Source organism: Rhinopithecus roxellana, chromosome 17 (genome assembly GCF_007565055.1).
Source record: "Rhinopithecus roxellana isolate Shanxi Qingling chromosome 17, ASM756505v1, whole genome shotgun sequence".
Taxonomy (NCBI): Eukaryota; Metazoa; Chordata; class Mammalia; order Primates; family Cercopithecidae; genus Rhinopithecus; species Rhinopithecus roxellana.
Genome location: NC_044565.1, coordinates 80,972,573 through 80,996,202, shown reverse-complemented (window position 1 = coordinate 80,996,202; position 23,630 = coordinate 80,972,573). Strand labels below are relative to the sequence as shown.

The following is a 23,630-nucleotide window of genomic DNA, read 5'->3' as shown; positions in this document are numbered from 1 at the left end:
CAGGTGTGCACCTCCACGCCTGGCTAATTTTTGTGTTTTAGTAGAGACAGGGTTTTGCCATGCTGGCCAGTCTAGTCTTGAACTCCTGACCTCAGGTGATCCGCCCACCTTGGCCTCCCAAAGTGCTGGGATTACAGGCGTGAGCCACTGCACCTGGCGTACATACTGTATTCTTATAATAAAGTAAGCTAAAGAGAAGAAAATGTAACTTAAAAAGTTAAAAGGAAGAGAAAATATATTTACTATTCATTAAGTGGAAGCAGATTATCATAAAGGTCTTCATTGAGTAGGCTGAGGAGGAGGAAGAGGAGGGGTTCTCCTTGCTGTCTCAGGGGTGGCAGAGGTGGAAGAAGTGGAAGGGGAGGCAGAAGAGGGACGCGTGCTCATTGCAACATTAAGGAAACATATTGTAATTTCTGTCTGACTTTGCTCTTTCATTTCTTTAAAAATGTTCCTATATAGTACCAATCCTTCCCCTGTTTGCTTTGGTTTCAGTGCTCTATCATAGAATGCTCCATTTCATAATAGAAGTTAAAAGTAGTCTTGAACCTTTCTGCCAGATTGTCTAATGTCAATTTGTTTGCTGGCACTGCTGCTGCTTTTACATCTTCCTCATTGTCTGGCACTGGTTTGGAAGCACTCATCTCCATCAAGTCGTCTTCTGTTAATTCCCCTGCTGTGGTGTTTGCTGGCTCTTGAATTTCTCCAAGATGCATATCTTGAAATCCTTCACCACTGCCACCATCTCCCCACCTTTATTCTATATCCATAATCTCTTTTATGATTTTCTCAATTGTCTTATAAATCCTGTGAAGTCATGTACATCTGGACACAGCTTTGTCTAGCATCAGTTTATTGTTTTAGGCTTGATGGCTTTTGCACTTTTTTTTGTAACTACCGTGGCATCTTCAAGGGAATAATCCTTCCAGACATTCATGATGTTCTCTCTGTCAGAATTCTCTTTTGTAGCATTGACAGTCCTTTCCATAGAGTACCCTGTATAATGAGCCTTAAAGGTCGTCATAAACTCCTAATATAGAGGCAAAATTAGAGACATGTTTAGGGGCAAGTAGACCACTTCAGTGTCTTTGATGTTGAACTCATGGGGTTCTGGGTGGCCAGTGGCACTGTCCAATATGAAAAGAACTTTGGCGAGGTACTTCCTGATTCCAGGGACAAAGCATTGATGGAACCAGTCCAGAAAAGGGGTTCCCCCTGGCCAGCCTTTCTTTTACAACCAGAACACTGAGCTAGTGTTTCTTCTTTCCCTTCAAGACCAGGGGTTAACTTTATAGACAGGGCAGTGCTGATCATGAACCTGACTACATTTGCACAAAAGAGTAGGGTTAGCTTATCCCTTCCTGCCTTAAATCCTGGTACTCATTTATCTTCCTTACTAATAAATGTCCTTTGTGGCATTTTTTTTTTCCAGAAGAGGGCACTTTCATCAGTTATTTGAAACCTTTTCAGGCAGATATCGTTTCTCCTCAATGATTTTCTTAATGGCATCTGGGAACTCATCTGCTGCCTCTTGGTCAGCAGAAACTGCTGCTTCTGTTATCTTGATATTTTAAAAGCCAAACCTCTTTCTAAAATTATCAAACTATCCTTTGCTGGCATTAAATTTCCCAGCTTTAGATCCTTCCCTTCCATTTACTTTAAGTTGTCGTATAATACTTTGTTTTTTCTTGAATCATATAGGTATGCCTTATAGCAATCTTGCACCCACATAAAAACTACATTTTCAATGGGATAAAAAGGTATTTCTTAAAAAGCACAGGGTTTTCATACCTGCTGACGTAGCTGCAGTGACAGCTTCACAAATTTCTTTTTCTTCTTTCACAATGGCCCTTACTCTGGATTCATTTATCTGGAAATGGCAGGCAACCACAGTTACAGACCTCCATCTGCGGTACATATTCAGCAGTTCACCTTTTGCTTGTAATGTCATGACTTTTCTCTGCCTCTCGGGAGTACTTACAGCATCACTAGTGGCACTTTGTATAGGTTCATGATGTTATTCAAGGTTTACAGTATTCCACTAAACACAATGAAAAATACACAAGAACCACAAAGATCACTTTTTACTGTAATATACAATTTTCTGACAAAGCAAATGACTTACTTGGAGATGATTAGTGTCACAATACATTTTTTAAGTGGATTCTCACAACACTTGAGCTCACTGCAGTAGCAACAGGAGGTGGCTACAAAATCATTTTTTTAATAAAGTTATTACACCAGTATACTGCACTGTAGTTCATTGTATTCAGTTGTGATTTAATACTGCTTTTTTTTTTTTTTTTTTTTTTTGAGACAGAGTTTCGCTGTTGTTGACCAGGCTAGAGTGCAGTGGCGCGATCTCGGCTCACCGCAACCTCTGCCTTCCAGGTTCAAGTGATTCTCCTGCCTCAGCTGGGATTACAGGCATACGCCACTATACCCGGCTAATTTTTATTTTTTTAGTAGTAACGGGATTTCACCGTGTTGATCAGGCTGGTCTCAAACTCCCAACCTCAGGTGATCTGCCCACCTCAGCCTCCCAAAGTGCTGGGATTACAGGGATGAGCCACCACGCCTGGCCTGATTTAATACTGCATTTTTATATTTGTTCACATTTCTCTAGATGCATATGGCACCAGGTATGGTCCATAAGTGTGTGTGTGTGTGTGTGAGTTTTGATAAATTTAACTCTTTATAATAGGTTTGTGTGTATTTTATGATATACTATTTCATGATATAAAGAATAAAATAGACTAGTATCTATAGGGGTCTTATGCATTCATGACATGTCTCTTTCTTAATTTTTTTCATATTTCTAGGCTATGCAGTTTGTATGCTAGTTTTTTTCAAATTGTCACAAATCTCCAAAAATTTTCCAGTATATTCATTGAAAAAAAATTGCCAATGAGTAGACCCATGCCGTGCAAACCTATGTTGTTCAAGGATCAACTGAACACTTATTATGGTTAAACACTATTACTACTACTGTACACGGAGTAATCACTACTTTTCTCCACTCACTGTCTTCCCATCCTGGGAGCCTTCTTAACTTCACTTGCAGTCCCCTGTCCCTAGAATTAATACTTCAAATCTTCTCTTAACTAAATCCTTTATTTTCTTCAGGTTTCTTCTCAATTTACCTCTACAGACCACCCTATCTGTTTTCTTGCCCCACTCCCCTTACTCTATCATAATATCTAAAAATTGGCCAGGTGCTATGGCTCACACCTGTAATCCCAGCACTTTGGGAGGTCGAGGCAGGCGGATCACTTGAGGTCAGGAGTTTGAGACCAGCCTGGCCAACATGGGGAAACCTCATCTCTACTAAAAATACAAAAACTAGCTGGGCATGGTGGCGGGCGCCTGTAATCCCAGCTACTCAGGAGACTGAGGCAGGAGAATCGCTTGAACCCAGGAGGCAGAGGTTACAGTGAGCCAAGATCATGCCACTGCTCTCCAGCCTGGGCTACAAGAGCATGACTCCATCTCAAAAAATAAAATAAAATAATTCATTTTAATTGTAGCACTTAACAATGTCTGAAATTAGAATTTTGCATACTGACTACCTCCTTCAATAGGATGTAAGCTCCTTAAGAGTAGAGATTTCAGCCAGGCGCTCTGGCTCACCACCAAGCAACAAGAGCAAAACTCCGTCTCAAAAAAAAAGAAAGAAAAAGAATAGACCGTTCTTGTTCACCACTATATTTCTCAGACCCTAGAACAGTGCCTAGAATATTTAGGTACAGAGCAAATATTTGTTGCATGAATAAATGAATGTTATCATTAAATGGAATAATAGATCAAAAAATTACTTTATGTGGGCTGGGCATGGTGGATCATGCCTGTAATGCCCACCTTGGGCACTTTGGGAGGGCGAGGTGGGTGGATCACCTAAAGTCAGGAGTTCAAGACCAGCCTAGCCAACATGGCAAAACCCTATCTCTACTGAAAATACAAAAATTAGCCAGACATAGTGATGGGCACCTGTAAGCCCAGCTACTTGGGAGGCTGAGGCAGGAGAGTTGTTGAACCCAGGATGTGGTGGTTGCAGTGAGCCAAGATTGCGCCACTTCACTCCAACCTGGGTAACAGAGCAAGACTCTGTCTCTTAAAAAAAAAAAATATATATATATATATATATATATATATATTTATGTGGTCATAAAGAAGAGAAATGGGAATGGCTGCTTTTTTCTGCTTATACTTTAATCATTACATGGTTTTCTTTTCTTTTCTTTTTTTTTTTTTGAGACAGAGTCTCTGTCACCCAGGCAGTGGAGGTGCAGTGGCGCAATCTCGGCTCTGCAACCTCCGCCTCCTGGGTTCAAGCAATTCTCCTGCCTCAGCCTCCCGAGTAGCTGGGACTATAGGCATGTGCCATCACACCTGGCTAATTTTTGTATTTTTAGTAGAGACGGGGTTTCACAGTGTTGGCCAGGCTGGTATCGAATTCCTGACTCAGATAATCCACCTGAGTCGGCCTCCCAAAGTGCTGGGACTATAGGCGTGAGCCACCACACCCGGCCCATTGTGTGGTCATCTAAAGAGACTTGTGAGCCATAAAAAATTATTTAAATGCCTTATTTTTACTTGGCAAGTAGTGAGTGTTGGCTAATGCAGTATCACTTCACTGGACTGAATATCTTGTTTCTTTTTTTTTTTTTTTTTTTTTTTGAGACAGTCTTGCTCTGTCACCCAGGCTGGAGTGCAGTGGCAGGATCTTGGCTCACTGCAACCTCTGCCTCCCAGGATGAAACAATTCTCCTGTCTCAGCCTCCCAAGTAACTGGGACTACAGGTGTGCACCACCATGTTCCCCAGCTAATTTTTGTAATTTTGTGTGTGTGTGTGTGTGTGTGTGTGTGTGTGTGACAAAGTCTCACTCTGGAGTGCAGTGGTGCGATCTCGGCTCACTGCCTCTGCCTCCTGGGTTCAAGTGATTCTCCTGCCTCAGCCTTCCGAGTAGCTGGGATTACAGGTGCCCACCACCATGCCTGGCTAATTTTTTTGTTTTTTTAGTAGAGACGGGGTTTCACTATGTTGGCCAGGCTGGTCTGGAACTCCTGACCTCAGATGATCCACCTGCCTCGGCCTCCCAAAGTGCTGGGATTACAGGCGTGAGCCACCGCGCCCGGCCTATGTTGTTTCATTCCAAAGGAGAAGACTATTTTTGAAAAAAATCGGCCAGGTGTGGTGGCTCATGCCTGTAATCCCAGCATTTTGGGAGGCCGAGGTGGGTGGATCACCTGAGGTCGGGAGTTCAAGACCAGCCTGACAAACATGGAGAAACCTCATCTCTATTAAAAATACAAAATTAGCCGGGTGTGGTGGTGCATGCCTGTAATCCCAGCTACTCAGGAGGCTGAGGCAGGAGAATTGCTTGAACCCGGAGGTGGAGTTTGCAGTGAGCCGAGATCACGCCATTGCACTGCAGCCTGGGCAATAAGAATGAAACTCTGTCTCAAAAAAAAAAAGAAAAGAAAAAGAAAAAAATCAAGCATAGCAAAAAAATCATAAATGAAGAAGAAATGTTAGAAAATTACCTAAATTTTGTAATCCCGGCTCCTCGGAGGCTGAGGCAGGAGAATCGCTTGAACCCAGGAGGCAGAGGTTGCAGCCAGCCAAAATTGCACCGTTGCACTCCAGCCTGGCAGCCTGGGGGACAAGTCTCAAAAAAAAAAAGAAAAAAGAAAGAAAGAAAGAAAATTACCTAAATTTAAAGCAGAGTAGATATAGTGACTAGGAAGTCAGTGACATATGTGACATATTTGTGAACATTAAAGATATCCTGGACAGATGAGGCACATAAAAATATAGACAAAATTTTCAATTCACATGTAATAGTATGTTTTATCATTCTTTAATTTTGTGGCTTTTTTCTTTGTATTTTTCTTTTTGCTTATCTTCTCCTTTAATAAATAATTTTTAAAATTTTTCTTTTTGAGATAGAGTTTCACTTTGTCACTCAGGCTAGAGTTCAGTGGACCGATCACGGGTCACTGCAGCCCCAACTTCCTGGCTTAAGCAATCCTACAATTTCCATCAGCGTCTCGAGTACCTGGGACCACAGGCATGTGCCACCATGCCCTACTAAATTTTTAATTTTTTGTAGAGACGGTGTCTCCCTATGTTGCCCAGACTGGTCTCAAACTCCTAGGCTCAAGCAGTCTTCCCATTTCTGCCTCTCAAAGTGCTGGGATTACAGGCATGAACCACCATACCTGACCTCAATAAAATTTTGTGGCATTTTAGCAGAGAGGATCATGGGGTATGTAATGGAAAGAACATGGATCTGATGCCAGAAACCCTAGGTTTGTGTCCAAGCTCCATGCTTACTAACTCTGTGACCTGAGTCTGAAGTTACTGAGTCACTAATAGGGGTACTAGTAGCCTTCTTTTTTTTCTTTTTTCTTTTTTTTTATTGAGACGGAGTCTTGCTCTGTGGCCTGGGGTGAAATGCAATGGCACAGTCGCGGCTCACTGCAACCTCCACTTCCTGTGTTCAAGTGATTCTCGTGCCTCAGTCTCCCGAGTAGCTGGGATTACAGGCATGTACCACCATGCCAGGCTAGTTTTTGTATTTTTAGTAGAGATGGGGTTTCACCATGTTGGTCAGGCTAGTCTCGAACTCTTGACCTCAAGTGATCCACCCACCTCAGCCTCTTAAAGTGCTGAGATTACAGGCCTGAGCCACCATGCCTGGCCACTAATAACCTTCTCAGCGGATGGCTATGAGGATTAAATGAGATAATATACGTGAGCATTCTTTGTTACTATGAAGTATTTTTTTTAAATGCTGTAAGATCTCTTTCAGCCTTCATCAGAGTTCCAGTTTTGTGATATTTAAGATTCCTCATTTATTTAGTGGAAAGGATAACTATGAATAATAGGTTATGAGTTCTCTGCTGACAGATGCTTGTTTTATATCCCATTGCACTTCACATGGAGCTGACATAGGTACCCAATAAATATTTGTAGGAATAAAGGAGAGGCTGGTGGAAACAGTACCATTTTTCTCCCTGAATAAAGCACAAAAGAAGGTGACTATTGAGTGAGTGACTGCTCTTCACACAGAAATATACTATAATCAGTTTTCATGCTTATTTTCTTTAATGTAAAATTTAAAAGCCCATAAACTGTTAATATGATAGGGTTAGTTAATGGGCTATCTCTAAAATATATCTGAATTTAGATTACCAGATTGGCCAGCCAGTTAGTTTCCTTTTCTCATTTCCAGTAAAATGTTTATGGATTTTATTTATTAATAGAGAGAATAGTCTTCCTGTCTTATAAGGTTAGGAGAATACCTCTTCCTATAGAAATTTAATATCAAGGTCAGGTGCAGTGGTGCATGCCTGTAGTCCCAACTACTCGGGAGGCTAAAGCAGAAAGATTGCTTGGGCTCAAGAGTTCAAGACCAGCCTGGGCAGTACAGTGAGACCTCGTCTCTAAAAAAATAAAGAAAGAAAGAAATAGAAAGTAGCCAGTGGGACCAAGTACGGTGGCTCACGCCTGTAATTCCAGCACTTTGGGAGGCCAAGGCAGGCAGATCACGAGGTCATGAGTTCGAGACCAGCCTGACCAACATGGTGAAACCCGTCTCTACTAAATATACAAAAATTAGCCAGGTGTGGGGCGCACGCCTGTAATCCCAGCTACTCAGGAGGCTGAGGCAGAAAAACTGCTTGAACCCAGGAGGCAGAGGTTGCAGTGAGCCAAGATCGCATCATTGCACTTCAGCCTGGGCAACAGAGCAAGACGCTGTCTCAAAAACAAACCAAAAAAATAACTAGTGTACTGAAAAAGTGTATTTAAAGAGCTTAGCTAAGCCAGGCACAGTGGCTCACGCCTATAAACCCAGCATTTTGGGAGGCTGAGGTGTGTGGATCACTTGAGTCCAGGAGGTTGAGACCAGACTGGGCAACATGGCAAAGCCCTGTCTCTACTAAAAATATAAAAAATTGATGGCGTATACCTGTAGTCCCAACTACACGGGAGGCTAAGGTAGGAAAATCACCTGAGCCTGGGGAGGTTGAGGCTGCAGTGAGCCGTGATCGTGCGACTGCACTTCAGCCTGGGTGACAGAGCAAGGCCTTGTCTCAAAAACTAAAAATTAAAATAAAAAAAAGAGCTTAGCTAATAATTCTTGGCATTATACTGATAGACATTATACTTTTCCACACCTCAGTTTTTCTGGTTATAGAAGGATAAATCTCCATTTTGTCCTTATTAAGTCAGAGAATATATAAAACATGTAATTTTTTATTTGTTTAAATCCTCTGGGACTTTACAAAGAAAATAAAAATGATAGTGAAAATTTCTTTTTCTTTTTTTTGAAAAGGGTCTCGCTCTGTCACCCAGGCTAGAATGCAGTGGCGCAATCTTGGCTTACTGCAACCTCCGCCTCCCTGGCTCAAGCGACCTTCCTACCTCAGCCTGCTGAGTAGCTGAGACCACAGGCGAAATTCTCAGATTATTGCATATTTTGGTTAAAAACAGCTTTATAATCTATATTAGTTTTTCATTTACTTCATTTATCATATTGATTTTTTTTTTTAATTTCATTGTTTCTTTTCTGTGCCTAAGCTTACCCACATATTGATTCTTTTTATATACCCAGGTGCTGTACTTGTATTTTTACCAGGACTAGCAGAAATCAAAATGCTTTATGAACAGCTACAGTGTAATTCTCTTTTCAACAACAGACGTAGTAATCGGTAAGCTAATAGCTTTCTATATTCTTAATCATCCATTGCAGTTACCTATAAAGATATCACCCTCTTTAGACCCTGGAAGAGTACGACTCTTCGAGCATACATTTGTTTATGCCAGCTGGAAATGAACAAACCTATTTGCTGCAGGAAATCAGTTATTCCCCTTTTATTAAGGAAAAATATTGACCAGGTGTGGTGGCTCATGCCTGTAATCCCAGCACTTTGGGAGGCCGAGGCGGGCGGATCACCTGAGTTCGGGAGTTTGAGACCAGCTTAACCAACGCAGAGAAACTCCATCTCTACTAAAAATGCAAAATTAGCCAGATGTGGTGGCGGGCACCTGTAAACCCAGCTACTCCAGAGGCTGAGGCAGGAGAACAGCTTGAACCTGGGAGGCGGAGGTTGCAGTGAGCCGACATCACACCATTGCACTCCAGCCTGGGCAACAAGAGTGAAACTCCGTTTCAAAAAAAAATTCTCTTCACGTAGCATAGTGACTCAGCAAATTTGCATGTAATTTTAGATGTCAGAGCCCCAGAGAGTGGGGGAGGGTGGGGGAAAGGCAGCGTTAGTAACAACAAAGAAGTCCTACCATTATGAGAGAAAATCATCTTCAATAGTTCTGATTCCAGGAGTAAGACACACTAGGTGTGTTTTCATATTTAAGAAGAGAACTATTTGACAAACGAACACTCCCTAAAAATGTAAGAATGAAGTTTCTGAGGTTACATCATTGTTATCACCTCTCTTCTCTCTCTCTCTCTCTCTCTTTCTCTCTCTGTGTGTGTGTGTGTGTGTGTGTGTGTGTGTGTGTGTGTATTTTTTTTTTTTTTTGTGACGGAGTCTCACTCTGTGGCCCAGGCTGGAGTGCAGTGGCATTATCTCGGCTCACTGCAACCTCCACCTCCCAGATTCAAGTGATTCTCCTGCCTCAGCCTCCCAAGTAGCTGGGATTACAGGCTCTTCTCTGTATTTAAAGGAAGAATGATTCTTTGCTGGTTAGTTTGCACTAGGCTTGTTGCTTGTAGAATATCAATTATTTATTCCTCCTCATTATTTATTACTGAATTACACTCCATCATTTTTCCCAAGTTGATATGAGGTTTTTGGTTCCTAGAACTAAGTAAATATTTTGTCAAAATCAGAAAGGACTTTACCATTTATTTATTTATTTTTATTTTATTTTTTGAGACAGAGTCTCACTATTGTCACCTAGGCTAGAGTGCAATGGCGGGATCTCAGCTCACTGCAACCTCTGCCTACTGGGCTCAAGTGATTCACCTGCCTCAGCCTCCCAAGTAGCTGGGATTACAGGTGCCCACCAACACACTTGGCTAATTTTTGTATTTTTAGTACAGACGAGGTTTCACCATGTTGGCTAGGCTGGTCTCGAACTCCTGACCTCAGGTGATCTGCCCGCCTCAGCCTTCTAAAGTGCTGGGATTATAGGTGTGAGCCACTGCGCCTGGCCAATACTTTACTATGTAGAAAAGCTGGGCTCTGAGTACAGATTGTGGAGAAGTTGCTAATACCTGAAGTCGTAGTAGAAATTCACCCACTGTAATCCAGTTTCAGTGCTACGTGCTAGAATACTTCATGTGCTTTTATTTCCTTCCAGATGTGTTATTCACCCACTTCATTCATCTTTATCCAGTGAAGAGCAGCAGGCTGTGTTTGTAAAACCTCCTGTAGGAGTAACTAAGATTATAATTTCCACCAACATTGCTGAGACATCCATAACCATCGATGATGTTGTCTATGTCATCGATTCTGGGAAAATGAAAGAAAAGAGGTATTCCGTCTTGTGGTGATGTAAGAGAGGGGCTAAAAATGCTTCATTTAGGGAGACACAGTTGTTAATGGCTAATGCTATTAAGCTATATGGATTACTGTATGAAAAAATAATTTATGAAAACTGCACGTGGATGCGTGAGTGATTCTGTAGCCAAGAGCATGGAGCTTAACATCAAATGGGGATGAAAAGTAATGAATTGCTTTTTCTCTCTTTTTGTCATGTGATATGATATGTGCTTGTATGAAAAAGGGTTGAATAAAGAAACTATCTAGTTTGGGAAACTCTGCATTTGATGCCATTTAAATCAGCATTAGCTGCTCCTACCAGCGACTCAACTATCCCGGAATATACAGGGCACTGTGTCCTACAGGAGGAAGCTGGTTCATCTGTTCTGTCCATGCCAAGCAGTCTTGGCCACATTTTTATAAAATGACTCAATTTTGTATTTTCTTTTTCTTTATAGATATGATGCCAGCAAAGGGATGGAAAGTCTAGAGGACACTTTTGTGTCTCAAGCCAATGCTCTACAAAGGAAAGGCCGAGCAGGCCGTGTTGCATCTGGGGTCTGCTTCCATTTATTCACTAGCCATCACTACAATCACCAGCTTTTAAAGCAACAGCTACCAGAAATACAAAGAGTGCCACTGGAACAGCTGTGTCTAAGGTGACATCTGTTTTTTTGTGTTTTGCTTCCAAAAGGTCTAAATGTTTCTCACTCTATTAAGTTCCATGTTTTCCTTTTACTTCTAGAAGATATTTGGCTAAGAATGACCACCAATAATCTCATTTATTTGCAAAGAAAAAGATCCTTAGTGTTACCTTTACCATTCCTTTTAAATTTCTGCACATAAAGATCTCTTACATTGCAGAGCATAGCCCTAAAATAGAGCTTAAGAATATATATGTAGGGCCGGGCGTGGAGGCTCACGCTTATAATCCCAACACTTTGGGAGGCTGAGGAGGGTGGATCAGCTGAGGTCAGGAGTTCGAGACCAGCCTGGCCAACATGGTGAATGAAACTCCATCTCTACTAAAAATCCAAAAAATTAGCTGGGTGTGGTAGCGCACGCCTGTAGTCCCAGCTACTTGGAAGGCCGAGGAAGGAGAATCTCTTGAACCCGGGAGGCAGAGATTGCAGTGAGCCGAGATCGTACCACTGCACTCCAGCCTGGGCAACAGAGCAAGAATTGTCTCCAAAAAAAATAATAAATAAATAAAATAAAAATGAAATTTAAGTAAGTGAATTACTGTCAATTCATGTCTTAAAGTGAACTACATTAAGTGAGAAAAGGCAAGGTACCAAAAATATACATGTTAATAAAAATGTGAAATTGTATGTTTATAAGTTGGCAACTTAAAAAGGAGCTGTATGTGAAGTAAATAAAATTTTATGTATGTTACACTTTTCTTTAAGTTGCTGATATTCATAATTTGTCTTTTTAAAATGAGAACTCTTTTTCTGGATGAAGTTCATAATTTAAAACACTAGTTTTTGAAGAGCTATCACAAGGCAGGACACAATGCAGATTAATTTTATAAACAATGACTGCAACTTTGGGCCAGGCATGGTGCCTCATGCCTGTAATCCCAGCACTTTGGGAGGCTGGGACAGGCAGGTCACCTGAGGTCAGGAGTTCGAGACCAGCCTGGCCAACATGGTGAAACCCCATCTCTACTAAAAAAATACAAAATTAGCCAGGTGTAGCGGCACAGACCTGTAATCCCAGCTTCTCGAGAGGCTGAAGAAAGAGAATCACTTGAACTTGGGAGGTAGAGTTTGCGGTGAGCCAAGATCACACCATTGCACCCCAGCCTGGGCAATAAGAGTGAAACTCCATCCCAAATAAATAAATAAATAAATAAATAAATAAATAAATAAATAAATAAAGACTGCACCTTCAGATGTGCGAAGGAATAAGTGGATCATTTAAAATTTTTTAATAAATGCCTTTAATTGTATAGCAGTCAGAACTATCTAAGCTATTCATGTCCAGTTTTTTATTATGGTAAAAATACTTAATATGAGATCTACCCTCTTCATGTTCAGCCCCTGGCAACCATTCTACTCTCTGCTTCTGTGAGTTTGACTATTTTAGATACCTCATACAAGTAGAACCATCCAGCATTTGTCTTTTTGTGACTGACTTATTTCACTTAACATAACGTCCCCAAGCTTTCATCCATGCTGTTGCATATTGCAGAATTTCTTTCTTTTTTAAGCCTGAATAGTATTCCACTGTATGTATATATACTGCACTTTCTTTTTTTTTTTTTTTTTTTGAGACGAAGTCTTGCTCTGTCACCCGGGCTGGAGTGCAGTGGCCGGATCTCAGCTCACTGCAAGCTCCGCCTCCCGGGTTTACGCCATTCTCCTGCCTCAGCCTCCGGAGTAGCTGGGACTACAGGCGCCCGCCACCTCTCCTGGCTAGTTTTTTGTATTTTTTAGTAGAGACAGGGTTTCACCGTGTTAGCCAGGATGGTCTCGATCTCCTAATCTCGTGATCCGCCCGTCTCGGCCTCCCAAGTGCTGGGATTACAGGCTTGAGCCACTGAGCCCGGCCTATACTGCACTTTCTTTATCCACTCATCTGTCAGTGGACATTTAGGTTGTTTCCATATCTTGGGTATTATGAATAATATTACAGTGAACACAGGAGTGCAAGTATCTCTGCTGTGTGCAAGATTCTTTTTTTTTTCTTTTTTTTTTTTGAAACAGAGTCTTGCTAGGTTGCCCAGGCTAGAGTGCAGTGACGTGATCTTGGCTCACTGCAACCTCCACCTCTGGGTTCAAGTGATTCTCTGCCTCAGCCTCCCGAGTAGCTAGGATTTCATGTGCGCATCACCACGCCTGGCTAATTTTTGTATTTTTAGTAGAGACTGGGTTTCACCATGTTGGCCAGGCTGGGCTCGAACTCCTGACCTCAAATGATCCACCTACCTCAGCCTCCCAAAGTGCTGGGATTACAGATGTGAGCCACTGCGCCTGGCCTCTCTGCAAGATTCTGACTTCAATTCTTCTGGGTGTATACTTAGAAGTGGGGTTGCTGGATCATATGGTAGTTCTATTTTTAATTTTTTGAGGAATCTCTATCCTGTTTTTCATAGTGGCTGCATCATTTTACATTCCCACCAACAATGTGCAGGGTTCCAAGTTTTCCACATCCTTGCCAGCACTTATTATCTTTTGTCATGAACTCTATTTTATAATTCGATCCCACCATTAAGGAGAGAAGCATTTTGAAAGTTTATAGAGAGAATTTTATTCTGAATATGAGTAAGTTTCAGAATCTGAAAGTGCTTCTGTGGTTTATTGGTAGAAGTAGAAAACACGAGATTTTAAAAATTTGTGTTTAAACTTGTCAGTTATTCTCACTCACAAGAAATTATTCCTCTGTGTCATCCCACCAGAAATAAAATTAGCAAATTGTTATTTTGTTTCCTTTTCAGAATTAAAATTTTAGAATCTGAAAGTGCTTCTGTGGTTTATTGGTAGAAGTAGAAAACACGAGATTTTAAAAATTTGTGTTTAAACTTGTCAGTTATTCTCACTCACAAGAAATTATTCCTCTGTGTCATCCCACCAGAAATAAAATTAGCAAATTGTTATTTTGTTTCCTTTTCAGAATTAAAATTTTAGAGATGTTTAGTGCTCATAATCTCCAGTCTGTGTTCTCTCGGCTCATTGAACCTCCACACGCCGATTCTCTTCGTGCCTCAAAAATACGATTACGAGACTTAGGAGCATTAACTCCAGATGAAAAATTGACCCCTCTTGGGTATCACTTGGCCTCTCTGCCTGTGGATGTGAGAATTGGCAAACTAATGTTGTTTGGGTCCATCTTCCGCTGTTTGGATCCTGCTCTCACCATTGCTGCCAGTTTGGCTTTTAAGTCTCCGTTTGTAAGTAAACAACATTCATCTAAACTGGAGTCTCTAAGAGGACGACCATAGGTCTCTAAGGGGACCATGGGGGAATCAAGGGCATGTGAGCCCCCTAAAAATTTGCTTGTATGTTAGATGTGAATTTTTTAGGGCACATCTGCATGGGAGGGAGAAGGTCAAAAATAAATTTCTGAAAAGACAAAAACAAATAAAACAAAGATTTTTTAGGGAACAATGTCATGTAATTTGTTCTTTATTTCATTACTGTCTGCTCTTTATTCTTTCCTTCTTTCTGTTTACTTAGGTTTAGTTTGCTCTTCTTTTTCTAGTGTCTTAAAGTAGAAGGGTAGGTTATTGTTCTGGGATCTTTCTTTTTTATGTAAGCATGTACAGCTCTCAGTTTTTCTCTAAGGACTATTTTAGCTGTGTCCCATACATTTTGGTTTTCCTTTTCATTCATCTCAAAGTATTTTCTGATTTTCCTTTTTATTTATCCTGTGACCCTTTATTATTTAGGCATGAGTTGTTTAATTTCTATATATTTGTGAGTTTGCAAAATTTTTTTCATTATTGATTTCTAATTTCAGTCTGTTGTGGACAGAAAACATATTTGTACTATTTCAATCCTCTTTAAAATGTATTGAGCTTTGTTTTATGGTCAAGCACATATATGGTCTATCCTGAAGGGTGTTCCGAGTATACTTGAGAAGAAAGGATTTTCTGCTGTTAGGTGGAGTGTCAGTCTGCCTTTTTTTTTTCTTCATTAAAACAAATCTTTTTTACTGGTCCTTTCATGATAAGCAATCTGCCTTTATTTTTATCATGGCTTATTTTATATAGTTAGGGGAATCAATGAATGTATTCATTTTCTTCAGTTTTAATGTTATATGTCATCAAATTATAAACTCACAGATCTGCAAAAATATCTTAGTCCAGCTCCCTGACTTAACAACAAATTATAAACCAGCTGGTCCAGTGGTAGTGAGTTATCTCAATTGATTGTTGAGACTTGACTAGTCTTTAAAAAAAGAAAGAAATGATAAAACCAAGAACCAGAAGAGGTGACATAACTTGCTGGGGGTACACAGTATCAGCCTTGTGAACAGGACTTCCATTGCCTTTTCCCAAATCATCTAAACCAACCTCTCACTGACCATTTTCTTTTATTGGAATAAAGAAAGACTCATTAGAAATGTTGATGTCTGGTGTGAGGTTCCATGGTATAATGGTGAGCATTCTGGAGTCTGAATCCAGAAATGTTGATGTCTCCCTTCATTTAGTGATCTGAAGAAAAAACAAAAAAAAGAGAGAGAGAGAAGAAATGTTGATATCATCCTTGGCCAAAACTGAGCACCTGTCCTTTGCTGGACTCTGTAAACATAATATTAATCTCCCACGTGCAATCCTTTTCCCACTGGCCTGTCTAAAAAGGAAGGAATTTTACTTCCAAGTAGAAACTAAAATTTTACTGCTGTTATATTCGTTATAAGATTATTTAAATATACAAAAATTAGAAGCACTATGGTTGGTTTAGAATGATTTTCAGTGGTGTTGCAGCTAGGGCATTGGTTTAGATTGCCATGAGAAACTACTGCAGCTCATGCTGGTATCTTTAGAGCCTGAGAAGGCAGAGAAATATCATTGGATTAATGAATTAGTATGTGTAAAGTGGTGAAAATTTACTTCCCTGCTGATTTTACACATTTGTAGGGAAAAGGAAGACCTGTAAACATTTGTAATAAAATAAGAGGATTCTTCCCAGTGTAGATTTTTAAGTAAAACAATAAATAAGAGTAAAACACTAGTGTGGGTATAGAAGCAAGGGAGATTCAAACGTAGAAGATGAGTAAGAATCTGTAAAATAAAGAACACAGATAACAGAATGTTAGGTTTTAAATGTAGCTTTAGAATGAGTGGCTCTCGGCCGGGCGCGGTGGCTCAAGCCTGTAATCCCAGCACTTTGGGAGGCCGAGACGGGCGGATCACGAGGTCAGGAGATCGAGACCATCCTGGCTAACACGGTGAAACCCCGTCTCTACTAAAAATACAAAAAAAAACTTAGCCGGGCGAGGTGGCGGGCGCCTGTAGTCCCAGCTACTCCGGAGGCTGAGGCAGGAGAATGGCGTAAACCCGGGAGGCGGAGCTTGCAGTGAGCTGAGATCCGGCCACTGCACTCCAGCCTGGGAGACAGAGCAAGACTCCGTCTCAAAAAAAAAAAAAAAAAAAAAAAGAATGAGTGGCTCTTTGATGACTCTTGCCACTTGGAACTAAAAGACCCAGAAGAGCTTATTTTGGGTGGGCAGGCAGACTCACAGAGCAAAGACTGTGAGCTTGCCATTTACCATCATAATTGCCTTTAATTAGCTGACCCACTGATTACACTTTTCCACGCAAAATCCTTTCCCAAGGCATCTGGCTTTAGCAATAGGAAAATGCCATTTGAAACCTCAGATAAAAAGTGTCCTGTAGGACCTGGGGTGTGGTGGCTCATGCCTATAATGGCAGCACTTTGGTAGGCCAAGGTGGGCCAATTGCCTGAACCCAGGAGTTCAAGACCAGCCTGCACAACTCCATCTCTACCGAAAATTTTAACAAATTCGCTGGCATGATGGGGCACACCTGTAGTCCCAGCTACCAGGGAGGCTGAGGCAGGAGGATTGCTTAAGCCTGGGAGATCAAGGTTGCAGTGAGCTATGATCGCACCACTGCACTCCAGCCTGAGCAACAGAACAAGACTCTGTCTTTAAAAAAAAAAAAAAAAAGTGTTCTTTAAATCTGATTTTCCTCCCTCCTTTAGGTATCTCCCTGGGATAAAAAAGAAGAAGCTAACCAGAAAAAGCTGGAATTTGCATTCGCAAACAGTGATTATCTGGCCCTTCTACAAGCATATAAGGTAAGCATATGACCTAATAGCTTCGTTTTATTCCCGGTGTTGGCGCTAAAGACTGAGTAAGTTAGTTTGATTTTCTCCAAAATTTAGGGATGGCAGCTAAGTACAAAAGAAGGTGTGCGTGCAAGTTATAATTACTGCAGACAAAACTTCTTGTCCGGAAGAGTTCTGCAGGTGAGTTGTGTCTGTGGCTTTTTCTTCGTTTTGTATTAGAGTAGCTCACCAGAGGGTGCTGCGACTTTGTCTTATGTGTCCTGTCTTAACATTGCAAATGTTATTTCTGGAGTATGTTTGGCTTTACCAGCCATGTAAAATGGACTCCTGCACTGTGACATCGGGCTTTCTGCGCTGAACCTTTCCACTGACCTCCTTTTCCTCTTTGTGGTGAATTTTTGTTTACTTATGTGGAGGATAGGGTAGAACATAGGCACTCTGAAGATTGCTGCTTACTGGAAATCAGTTTTTTCAGTAATTACACCAGGGATGCTTTTTCATTTGTTTGTTTGTTTGTTTGTTTGTTTGAGGCAGTCTCCTTCTGTCACCCAGGCTGGAGTGCAGTGGCGTGATCTCGGCTCACTGCAACCTCTGCCTCCCGGGGTCAAGCAATTCTCCTGCCTCAGGTACCTGAGTACCTGGGATTACAGGTGCATGCCCCTATGCCCAGCTAATTTTTTTGTATTTTTAGTAGAGATGGGGTTTCACCATGCTGGCCAGGCTGATCTCGAACTCCTGACCTCATGATCCACCCACCTTGGCTACCCAAAGTGCTGAGATTACAGCCTTGAGATACCACCCCAGGCTACCCCAGGCATTCTTAACCTGAATCTCTAAGCCCCTGAAATTGTATACAAAATTGTATGCTTATGCATATGTGCATTATTCTGGAGAGACGGACCATAGCTTTCATCAGCTTTTCAGAGGAGTCCATGGCCATCTCTAATCTCCTTACCCTCTCCCCAAAACCAAAGAACTAATACTGAACCAGATTTTGTTATTTTTCTTACATCAGAACCTACTAAGTGAATATAATGAGTATACAAGAAAATGTTTAGCCGGGCTTGGTGGCTCATACCTATAATCACAGCACTTTGGGAGGCTGAGGATTGCTTGAGCCCAGGAGTTTGAGACCATCCTGGGAAACATGGCAAAACCCCATCTCTACAAAAAGTACAAAAATCAGCCAGACCTAGTGATATGGGCCTGTAATCCCATCTACTCCAGAGGCTGAGATGGGAGGATCACTTGAGCCTGGGAGGTCAAGACTGCAGTGAGCCTGTAATCCCAACACTTTGGGAGACTGAGGCAGGCAGATCACTTGAGGCCTGGAGTTCAAGACCAGCCTGGCCAACATAGTAAAACCCCATCTCTACTAAAAATACAAAAAATTAGCTGGGCGTGGTGGCTCCTACCTATAATCCCAGCTACTCAGGAGGCTGAGGCATGACAGTCCTTGAACCCGGGAGATGAAGGTTTCAGTGAGTTGAGATTATGCCATCGCACTCCAGCCTGGGCAACAGAGGGAGACTTTGTCTCAAAAAATAAATAAATAAATAAATTCCAGAGTGGTATGAGAAGCCAAAATAATGATAGCACACATCTTTGCAAAGCCTATTTTACTCAAAGATTTTGGGGCCCTGCACAGTGGCTCATGCTTATAATCCCAGCACTTTGGAAAGCCAAGGCAGGCAGAACCTTTGAGCCCAAGAGTTCAAGACTAGCCTGGGCAACATGGCGAAACCCCGTCTCCACAAAAAGTATAAAAATTACCCACGGTGATGGTGTATGCCTGCGGTCCCAGCTACTTGGGAGGCTGAGAATCACTAATCAAAGGAGGGGTATTTATATGTACAGGGCAATAAGAAATATTTTCTCAAGTCATTAAGATGCTTAAATATAAGATGAGGATATTTCTTTTAAATTATATTTCCTACTAAATTTATTTATTTATTTATTTTGTTAGGATATGTGTAGATTTTGCTGTGACTTATAAGGTCCATCAAACAAGAGTTGCATCTTTTCACTAAACTCCAGCTTAGATTGTAGGATTATTTTTATTAAGATTTCAATTAAAACTTTGTCATGAAATAGAAACTGTGGTATATTAACTCCTAGTTATATTATAGTTATCCATGTACACTTGAGACATTGCAAGAAAATACTTAAACCATCATTGAGAGACAGGGTAGTGTTGCTTAGCTTTCAGTTCTTCAATGATTATTATCTCCTCTTTGTCTGATATGCAGCCCATGTGAGAACAGTAGCCACAAAAGAAAGAAGTTTGTGCTTGCTTTCTCACATTTTTGCTCAACCACTAAAAGGAGCATCTAAATCTTAAACCAAAGCCAGGCGTGGTGGCTCATGCCTGTAATCCCAGTGCTTTGGGAGGCCAAGGTGGGCAGATCACCTGAGATCAGGAGTTCAAGAGCAGCCCGGCCAACATGGTGAAACCCCCATCTCTATTAAAAATACAAAAATTAGCTGGGCATGTTGGCACGTGCCTGTAGTCCTAGCTACTTGGGAGGGTAAGGCAGGAGAATCGCTTGAACCCAGCAGGCAGAGGTCGCAGTGAGCTGAGATCGTGCCACTGCACTCCAGCCTGGGCGACAGAGCAAGACTCTTGTCTCAAAAAAAAAAAAAAAAAAAATCTTAAACCACTTAATGATGTCCCTATTCCTAGGAAAAGATATGAGCCAGCAAGACCATAAGGAAGGAGAAAGAGGAAACATTCTGCTGAGTTCCACCGAGAGCACGAACCACTCTAGGCCTGAGTAAGGAATTGAGAGGACAGGAGCAGAAATGCAAGTAGGAAAAGCTAGACAGTAGACAGTGCCGCAGCACTTGGAGTTGGAATTCCAGTCAAAACCAAGTGCATTTTTTGCTGTCCTAAGAATTTCGTGGAAAATCAGGCCTACCCAAAATCCAACGAAAGTGTTTAAAATTGTAATCTAGAGTTAAATAAATGATCCTTGGATTTACTGAATTTTTCAATTCTGCATAACTGTTTCACTCTGCCTGCCAGTTAGTGTAAGTGAAAGCTGCTTCTTGGAAATGACCAGACAGCATCCTCTTCCTATCTGAGTGATGAATCCGCTTGAGCCTCATTGCTATCCCCTGAAATAATGCATTTTCATAGTCACTCATTTTTGTAAGACTTAACACTGTTATGCTGATGCCCTTGCTTAAAGGTTTTTCCACTTCTTTTAGGAAATGGCCAGCCTCAAACGACAATTCACGGAGCTGTTATCGGATATAGGGTTTGCAAGGGAAGGGCTCAGAGCAAGGGAAATTGAGAAAAGGGCCCAAGGAGGAGATGGTGTCTTAGATGCCACAGGAGAAGAGGTAAAGAATGAGGAGTTGGTTCTTGTTTCTCTTTGATTAGTACCTAAATACGATCTTAACCTGAGAACATGTGTAGACATTCTTCACTTAAGCCTTATGAGCAGTGGGTTAATGGCATTCTTGATTTTCTACTTTGCACAAATAAATATCAGCCGACCTGGCACAGTGGCTCATGCCTATAATCCCAACACTTTGGGAGGCTGAGGCAGGTGGATTGCTTGAGCTCAGGAATTTGAGACCAGCCAGAGCAACATGGTGAAACCCCACCCCCACCCCCATTTCTGCAAAAAAATTAGCCAGGCATGGTGGTGTACCACCTGTCGTCCCAGCTACGTGGGAGGGTGAGGTGGGAGAATGATCTGAGCCCAGGAAGCAGAGGTTACAGTGGGCTAAGATTGAGACACTGAACTCTAGCCTGGGTAACAGAGCCAGACCCTGTCTCAAAAAAAAAAGCAAAAAGTATAGAAAAATTTTTTTAAGTGTCAGCTAACACTCATAAGAATAAAGGGGGCTGGGCACAGTGGCTCATGCCCACAGTGGCTCATGCCTATAATCCCAGCACTTTGGGAGGCCAAGATGGGCAGATCACCTGAGGTCGGGAACTCGAGACCAGCCTGACCAAGATGGAGAAACCCTGTCTCTACTAAAAATACAGGCGTGGTGGCACATGCCTGTAATCCCAGCTACTCGGGAGGCTGAGGCAGGAGAATCGCTTGAACCCGGGAGGCAGAGGTTGTGAGGAGCTGAGATCGCACCATTGCACTCCAGCCTGGGCAACAAGAGCGAAACTCTGTCTCACACATAAAAAAAAAGAATAGAAGATTTTCTGCTCATCGTTGCTGTTGTTTTTGGTTTTTAAATTTCATGCTGCTTCTTGATAAATTCATAAAAGGTAGAATAGACTTCCGGTAGAATTTTCTTAAATCAGGCCAGCATTTTTTCTAACAAAGGACCATTTTTTTCTATAACTATAGGAAGAGCACTTCTGTAAGATGAACCTGATGCCCCTGTGTTCCAAGTGCAGTTAGCACTTCCTGGAGATTCTGAACATCTCATGAACCAGAATTTTTTTTCTCCATTTATACTTAGGAACACTGGCTTTGTAACTGCTTTGCAAAAGTCTAGAAAGTCATTATAGGCTCCTTGGAATGGGTCCAATGTGACTGTGGTCCAGTAGATTTGTTTTTTACTTAGAAATAATTTTTCTAGCAAAGAGATAGAAATTAGATGCTCTTTTTTTGCTTTAAGGTAGAGATCAAATATAATAAAATGGTAAATTCTACGGCATAGACATAACCATATTAGAGCCAGACGCAGTGGCTTATGCCTGTAATCTCAGTACTTTGAGAGGCTGACACAGGCAGATCACTTGATGTCCAGAGTTAGAGACCATCCTGGCCACCATGGTGAAACCCCGTCTCTACCAAAAATACAAAAATTGACTGGGCATAGTGGTGCACGCCTGTAATCCCAGCTACTCGGGAGGCTGAGGCAGGTGAATCGCTTGAACCTGGGAGTCAGAAGTTGCAGTGAGCCGAGATGGCGCCACTGCACTCTGGCCCGGGTGACAGAGCAAGACTCCGTCTCAAAAAGAAAAAAAAGAGGCCGGGCATGGTGGCTCACGCCTGTAATCCCAGCACTTTGGGAGGCCAAGGCAGGCGGCTCACCTGAGGTCAGGTGTTCGAGACCAGCCTGATCACGTGGAGAAACCCTGTCTCTACTAAAAATACAAAATTAACTGGGCGTGGTGGCACATGCCTGTAATCCCAGCTATTTGGGAGGCTGAGGCAGGAAAATCACTCGAAGCCCAGGAGGCGAAGGTTGCGGTAAGCTGAGATCGCGCTACTGCATGCCAACATGCCAGCCTGGGTGACAGAGCGGGATTCCGTCTCAGAAAAAAAAGAAGAAATAGCCGTGTTACTTGTTAATTAATGCTGTATTTTCTCATAGGCAAACTCAAATGCTGAGAACCCCAAGCTGATATCAGCAATGCTGTGTGCTGCTTTGTATCCAAATGTAGTGCAGGTAACAAAACATTTTTCCTAGATCCTTCTATTTTTTGTTTGATTTGTAGCCAAGTGATGTAAGTTAAGATGTGCATATTAATCATCTTAAAGAGATACATACACATGTGTGCGCGCGCACACACACACACACCCTTTTAAACTTAGTATACATTTTCACTCCTTCAGTTCTCCAAATCTATTTGGATACGTTATTCAATAACACATTTATTGTATAACATTTTTAATCCTTCTGACATATGATATTCCAAAAATTAAAATAGACATAAATGTCAGTCGGCCAACCTATATGTAACTAACTTTCTGTGTTAGTTGGAAACTTGATTCAACTATAGTTTATCTTACGCCCTCTACTCTGGACTAAAAGTAAATAGCCAGGCATGGTGGCTCACACCTGTCATCCCAACACTATGGGAGGCCGAGGTGGGCAGATCACGAGATCAGGAGTTTGAGACCAGCCTGGCTAACATGGTGAAACCCCATACCTACTAAAAATACAAAAATTAGCTGGGCGTGGTGGTGCATACCTGTAATCCCAGCAATTCAGGAGGCTGAGGCAGGAGAATTGCTTGAACTCAGGAGGCAGAGGTTGCAATAAGCCAAGACCATGCCACTGTACCCCAGCCTGGGCCACAGACCAAGACCGTCTCAAAAACAAACAAATAAATAAATAATAAGGGCCAGGTGCGATGGCTCACGCCTGTAATCCAAGCACTTTGGGAGGCCGAGCACTTTGGGAGGCCGAGGCGCCTGAAGCCGGGAGTTCGAGGCCAGCCTGACCAATATGGAGAACCCCACCTCTACTAAAAATACAAAATTAGCCAGGCGTGGTGGTGCATGCCTATAATCCCAGCTACTCAGGAGGCTCAGGCAGGAGAATCGCTTGAATCCGGGAGGCGGAGGTTTCAGTGAGCCGAGATCACGCCATTGCACTCCAGCCTGGGCAACAAGAGCGAAACTCCGTCTCAAATAAAAATTAAAAGT

The 23,630-nt window shown here is 41.9% G+C and overlaps 1 protein-coding gene across 1 annotated transcript in view; it reads left to right on the top strand.

Moving 5' to 3' along the window:
- Nucleotides 1–23,630, top strand: part of DHX57 (DExH-box helicase 57) — a 76,336-nt gene that overhangs the window by 37,753 nt on the left and 14,953 nt on the right. The window contains exons 14-21 of the mRNA XM_030921430.1: nt 8,623–8,719; nt 10,335–10,508; nt 10,975–11,175; nt 14,135–14,411; nt 17,191–17,286; nt 17,374–17,457; nt 20,488–20,622; nt 22,573–22,647. Of these exons, the coding sequence (XP_030777290.1) occupies nt 8,623–8,719; nt 10,335–10,508; nt 10,975–11,175; nt 14,135–14,411; nt 17,191–17,286; nt 17,374–17,457; nt 20,488–20,622; nt 22,573–22,647 (1,139 nt within the window). The remainder of the gene's footprint in view (nt 1–8,622; nt 8,720–10,334; nt 10,509–10,974; nt 11,176–14,134; nt 14,412–17,190; nt 17,287–17,373; nt 17,458–20,487; nt 20,623–22,572; nt 22,648–23,630) is intronic.